At 33.4% G+C, this 6,869-nt stretch overlaps 1 protein-coding gene across 1 annotated transcript; it reads right to left on the reverse strand.

Annotated features, from left to right (window-relative positions):
- Positions 1 to 802: 802 nt before the first annotated feature.
- Positions 803 to 3,472, reverse strand: LOC311082033 (uncharacterized protein). Its single transcript, XM_084112779.1, has 3 exons — positions 1,882 to 3,472; positions 1,432 to 1,641; positions 803 to 1,256 (listed from the first exon to the last, which is right to left on the reverse strand). Exons 1-3 carry the CDS (start codon positions 2,311 to 2,313, stop codon positions 903 to 905), a joined length of 996 nt encoding a protein of 331 aa, XP_083968905.1. The 5' UTR covers positions 2,314 to 3,472; the 3' UTR covers positions 803 to 902.
- Positions 3,473 to 6,869: the final 3,397 nt, after the last annotated feature.

Consider the following 6,869-nt stretch of genomic DNA (forward strand, 5'->3'; position numbering starts at 1 on the left):
TCACTTGTTTGGAGTTATTTTCGTTTACGAAATATAAGCAAAAACGGATAAGCCTGTGTCTAAAATGTAAGTTAATTAATAATAAATAATTATTTATATAACTGTTGTATAAAATCAGTATCACATTTGTAATCATGCTGGTTTTTGGAGGAAAAACGCTACTCTTCGAGATGATAATAGATAAATTCATCTATGTTAAATTATATAAATAAAAAATACATGCATGTTTGCCTCTGAATGAATTTTAGGGGCATTCATTCTCGACCAAATCATGTAATGAAAGCGTGAACTCTAAAGGTAAATACACAGGGCAACTTTTTGAGCAATGTTGCTGAGAAATGGGCAACAAATGTGGATAATTTAGATCGGTCGTGGGCTCTGTCTCTCACCTGGTTACCCGTTGACAGCAACACTGTCCAGAAACATTTTATTCATTCATTTATTGAAACACTACATTATTATTATTATTATATAAATATGTATTATATTATCAAAAACATTTAGCATTGTCAGGCTTTTTATTTGTGCTTAGTTGATAAAACAACAGAGCTGTAAACATCTGGGTTTTTGACCTGCCACAAGATGGCACTGTTTTCAACATTCCTGATGCTTCAAATCTTTTCCTGAAACAATCAGAGAACAGCTCATTTTACATTTTTCGTAATTTACGCAATATTATTCAAATTGAAAATCTAAAACCCCATAAAAACAAACAAACTGTAATGTAATGGCTTAAATGCAAAGAAGCACACAACAAGATATTCGAACAAACAATTTTTAATAATATGTAAAGTACTTGGAACATTTTGGAACAACAGAAAACAATCAGAACTTAAGAAAACAAAACCTAATCAAAATAAAAGTCAATGATGATAACAAACACATTTTAAGCCTCAGTGTTTTCAGCATAGGGATTCTGCGACTTCTGCGGCCTCGATAAGGTCCAGGGATTCTGCATCCTCGGCTGCATCTTCGCCTGCATCCTCGGCTGTATCCAGGGATTCTGCATCCTCGGCTGTATGGGATTTTGCGGCCTCAGTTGTATCCACGGCCTCAAGTTTCAGCACACGATGATGGATATGCTGGACTTTTAATGTAATTGGCAGCTGCTGTACCAAGTCATTTATACTGCCATGGTAAAAATGGCTTGGTACAGCATAGTCCTCTAGTTCACTGTCCAACAGGATGAGCATATTATCATCCACGGACACTCCGATAACTGTCAGCACTGCTTCAAGGATCCGGCGCTCTATGATCTGGCGAAAAAATAAATAAAAAACATCCACACTTAGGGTTAAGGTTAGTGTTACAATTAGATTATTATAAACAGTAAAAATGTATCGATTACGACTCACAAGATTTCAATGCTTGCATTTTTATTAATGACTATTTACTTGTCTTTGATAACCTTTGAAATTTATATTTGTTTACCTTGACAGTCGTATGGTTGGATGAGTCAAATTTGCCTCCTCCATTGGGCCGAATTTTTGCCCTTAGGTGGCTGAACTCCACCTTATCCCCGACGTACAGGTCCATCAACGCCTCTTCTCTCCATAAAGTTACCTCCAGAAGTTTTGTTCCAGACCTCAAAGAAAGGTCCAGGAGGGGATACTGGGCCCGAGTCATCCTGGCCACTTGCAACTGGAAAATAACAGCCCAGTGTCACAGATGAGTGTTTCTCAGTCCTGGTCCAGGTATCCCCAACACTGAATATTTTCTATTCCCAATCAAGGTTAATTCACCATGTGTATCTCAAATAAGAGTGTTAGGGTACCCTAGGACTGTGATTGAGAAACACAGTTATAATAGCTTACATTTACCTAGGTTAAGTAAACCAGGATAATGTACTAGATATTCAATTGTGCTTTTAAATTCACTCACTTTCTCAATATTTCCCCGCAGACTCAGGTATCCAGGGCTTGAGAAGATCTCCTGTTCTTCCCCGGTTACAAATGGGGAAGGAGGATAGAGGACCTCTTTGGCAGCTTTCTCTGCCTCCTCGGTTATGGCCAATTGGGAGGTTTTAAATTTCCTGCTTGACCGGTTTAAAAAAATACACTGCCGGCCATATTGTTTTACAAGGGTGAAATTTTTGATTATATACGACCCACCCTCTTCAAACTCAGGGTCACTTCCATTTTTTACTGAGGTGTACCATGTCTGTCCATCAGTAAGGACTGACAGTGTGGTCACCTTGTAGGCTCCAACATCAATTATATTGTCGTTGGTGACAAAATTTAGAGCCTTTTGGCTCCTGCGGCAACCCACACACTTGACCTTTAGCGGTGCTTGTTGACTGTACGGAGTTGCCATCCTAAAAATAATACAACAAAAAAAGGTATGGTTATAGCTTTCATAATATTTTCAATGACTTTCTAAAACATGAAAATATCATGATACATGACCTGTATATATACTTATAACATATTATTACTAATTTGCTATTATATTTCTATTACTGTACTTTATTGCATAATATCTTTTTCGTTTTCTTTATATTGTGTAAATATCTTTTTTTACTTCATATTTCACAGGAATTTATTTATTCATGTTGTTTTATTTATAGTTTAGATTTATTTATTGAATGTCAATGATAAAAATTTTAATGAAGTAAAGTTTTACCTCAGAAAATGATCTCAACCTTAGCCATAACCCTATAGATGGCCCCTTTTCCAATTCCTAACAGATTTTTTTTATTTAATAAATATTTACATCACAAGAAATGTTAATCAACTTCCAATTAATAAATTAATTGCGTCAATACATTTCTTGTGAAGTAAAAATGTACCTGCCAGGAAGTGGAAAAAGAGCAGCCTCTGACAGGATTCATTTTTTAAACTTCATACTCTGACAGGACTTCTCTCTTTTTTACTTAATATTTCACAGGAATGTATTTATTTATTCATGTAGTCGATTTATATATTGAAAGTCATTGATAAAATTTCTAATGAAGTAAAGTTTTACCTCAGAAAATGAAATTTCCTGTCAGCTAATGGAAAGGGCTTTTTTCTGACTTTTTTATTATTTGTATTTATTAATTTATTTGTAAATTAACATTTATAAATACACAGTGTTTCAAATACATAAATACTTGTTATATCTTCATTCTCACCTTATAATGCAGCAGGGGAACAATAGCGCCTTCTCTGGTAAGCGATGGAGAACTGCAGCTGCGCACTGAAGAAGACTGTGGCTGTGTACGTCTTTTAAGCGGGACTCCTGCTGCGTGCACCCTTTGTGTGTGTGTGTGCACGCGCGCGCGTGTGCGTGTTAACATCTTAACTGACAAGGAATTTTATTTATATTATTTTTGATATGATATTCTTTGTGATTTTATGATATTATTAGCATCTCCTGCGTTGTCTGTGTGTTCGCGTTTTGATAAATATTAACTTGTAATTATTTTTATTTAGTGTAATAAATATTTTAACTTAATTAATTGTATGTATTGTGATTAATATTTTTAACTGGAAATTAATTTTACTTAAAATTAAAAAAACTTTGCTTTGCTCTCTGTGTGTGAGCTCGCTTTGATTCATATTTTTAACTTGTGATGAATTTAAAATGATTCCCCATTAAATCTGTTTTGCCTGCAATTGTTATTCATTTAATTTACAATGAATGACCATATTTCCTATGACCCTTTTCCCCAATTTCTATCTTGTCTAGTTGATGCTTAATGTATTAATTAAACATTTACGTTTTTTATTAATGGACTCAGGGTGCGCGCATCTCATGCGCGGTCTGTGTGTGCGCGGGTGCCTTTTGATTAAATATTTTTAACTTGTTATTTTTATTTATTGTAATAATTTTTTTAACTTGTAATAACTTTTAAATGTATTTTGACTAATTAAACATGATTATAAGTGTATCAGAGTTTAGTATTTAAACGAATATAATGGCTGGCCAATTAAAATGTTGAATGCTGCATAACTAATGATGAGCGGTCATTCTGGATTTTTCCAGGCCTGCTGTTTGCGTCGGGTGAGTAAGAAAATCTGTCTGAGGTAATTAAAATGTGTGTGGGTCAACGATTTGAATGCAGTTAAACATATTTGATTATAACTGTTTATAATTGCTGAAACATGGATAATAATTAATTTCCATTAAGCATTAACTTACGATAATAATGTGTCTCGTGAGGAGATTGTGCTAACGGTTTCTGTCTTCCGTGTAACTTGATTCGTTTTGTTAAAAATATTCACTTAAGATATAAGTATTCGTTATTTTGGTATGACATTGGGCTTTTTGTTCCTGTTTATATGAAATATAGGGCGCCGTGAGATAAGTTTATGGTAACGTTAAACCTATCGGTTGCATATATTCATTACCAAACTATGAATAATGCTAACGCTAAGTTACTTTTATTAATAGGAACGCATGTCCATCCATCCATCCATACCCGTGTATTATCTGACCTATTTCCCCATTTTGTTTGAGTGTTAACAGGTCGTTGTTGCTGTTGTGTAAGTATTTGAATTTGATTGACATCCTGACAGATTCTCAGCATTTGCTATAACATTACCCCCTCTTGATCACTGATAAATTGTATAACAGCAGAATGATTGGCAGATTACAGAGATGAAGAACATAGACATAAAGGGAAACATGTTTTTTTCTTACATTCACCTTACTTTGTGGCCATCTAACTTTTGTGGTAAATAAATAATACCAATTTGTACATCGATTTTTAAATTTACATATATTCATATGATTCAGATTAGTCAATGAAATTAAAATTTTACAGTTCTTCTGTACATGTTCATCCATGCAGGCCTGTGCAATATTTTACATGTAAAATAGTGAATTATATGTGATTTCTTATTTTTCTCCCTTTTTCTTTTATGTGAACACATGTCTGTAAAAATCTTGCCAGTTCATTGCATCCATTGCGGTAAGTAATCTTTTTAACTGACTGTCACATTCTCAGTATTTGCATTTACAATGGAATAGCAATCTACATGAGCGTATTTCACAACATGTAATAACCTCTTTTATTAAGCACTTAAGATTTGAATAACATTTTTGGAATCAAGATTACTCATTGCATTTACTCATTAGGTTTCGTATCTCCTCCACTGCCTTGTAGCCACTGCCAACTACCATCAGCACCTTCATTTCAAGGTAATTCGCTAGTATTTAAGTGACAGCTTGACAGATTCTCAGTATTTGCATTTATCATGAGAAAAACCTGCCTTTTGTATAACAGCATTGTATTGCCTTTTGTATAACAGCATTGTATTAAATTGTATAACAGCAGAATTGATTGCATACATGAAGATCGTAGACATAAATTGTAATGTTATATTACATTCACCTTTAATGCCATCTAGTAACCTTGTGGTAAATAAATATAAAACCAATAAAATTCAGATTAGTCAATAATATTTTGTAAGACTTGACAGTTCTTCTGTACATGTCCATCCATACAGACCTCTGTAATATCTGACTCGTATATTAGTGAATCATATGTAATTTCTTATGTTTCTCCCTTTTCCTTTATGTGAATCAATGTCTGTATAAACGAGAAATCTTGACAGTTCATTGCATCCATTGCGGTAAGAAATCTTTTTAGCTCACTGTCTGACACATTCTTAGTATTTGCATATGAAATAAATATGGAATAGCAATCTATACCAGCATATTTCACAACATGTAAAAATCTTTTTTGTAATTAACATTTTGAATAACATGTTTGGATATTAGATCAAGATTACTTATTTCATATATCTATTAGATTTTGTGTCTGCTCCACTGCCTTGTCCCCACTGCCAACTGCCATCAGCACCTTCATTTTAAGGTAATTCATTTATTCACATTCACCTCATTAATAGTTCAAGTTCAATTTTATTTATATAGCACATTTACAACAGCTGACAAAATGCTTTACAGAAAAACAAGATTAAAAGTAGATATTACAGGCATAACAAAATATAAATAAAAAATGAGAGTAACCATAAAACAGAAGAACCAAAAACAGAGACTTGAAAGCAGACAGAGAAGGGGCCGTTCTAATCGCTAGAGTTAGAGTTCCAGAGTTGTGGCCCTAAAGTCATGGTCCTTTAAAGTCTATTCGCTGAGAATAGGAGAGATTTGTTCAAATTTACGACACTTATGAAGAAGTTTGGCCGCAGCGTTTCGGACTAGCTGAAGACAAGCAATTTGAGACTTGGATACAGCAAAATAATGAATTGCATTAATCTAGCCGAGACGTAACAAACGCATGAACAGCCATTTCTATTCACTATCACTAGCTGTTTATTTACTTTCATTTATCCATAGGGTGGAGGCTGCTTTGGCTGTCTATGCAAGTAACACACACCACATATTAATCATTAGTCATATATTTATATTGATTAACAATACATTTCCTGTAGGGTCCACATAGACATTGCTGTCTTAGTCTTTACTGTATATATAACATTGTGATATTTAAACATTTAGCCATTGGTGGAAATTAGAGTAAAGGTAAATGTATTTGTTTGTTGGACATGTAAATATACTGAGTAAAAACAAGGTTTTTTTAGCTTAAATGAACAGCTTGATTTGTGTGAGATGTGTCTCTTTTTCTCTCTCCCTGCAGTAGATTGGACATCTCTATTTCCATCTATGTAAGAACTGTTTTTACATTTAATGGCGTAGCATCATAACCCCAAAAAATGCACGTAATTTCATACAATTATAATTCAGTAATGTGTTGAAAATATGTTGATTACTGCAATCTGTATTTATTTATTACATTTTCCCACCTCTATAGAGTAAGTAATCATTTTAGAAATTATTTTTGTTTTACTATTATTATTATTATTATATATGTTTTAATTAAGTGCAATTGTGTATTAATGTTTTCTGTAAAGAATGTAATTAAC

The sequence above is a fragment of the Abramis brama genome, assembly GCF_963993115.1.
Source record: "Abramis brama genome assembly, chromosome: 4".
In the NCBI taxonomy this organism is placed as follows: domain Eukaryota; kingdom Metazoa; phylum Chordata; class Actinopteri; order Cypriniformes; family Leuciscidae; genus Abramis; species Abramis brama.

What these genes read in the sequence shown, in the direction of transcription:
- LOC311082033 (XM_084112779.1), bottom strand. Translation starts at nt 2,313, where the DNA reads ATGGCAACTCCGTACAGTCAACAAGCACCGCTAAAGGTCAAGTGTGTG. An exon ending in TGCGGGGAAATATTGAGAAA is followed by an intron (nt 1,642 to 1,881) that starts GTGAGTGAATTT and finishes GTTATTTTCCAG; the next exon opens with TTGCAAGTGGCCAGGATGAC. An exon ending in CCAACCATACGACTGTCAAG is followed by an intron (nt 1,257 to 1,431) that starts GTAAACAAATAT and finishes TTTTTTCGCCAG; the next exon opens with ATCATAGAGCGCCGGATCCT.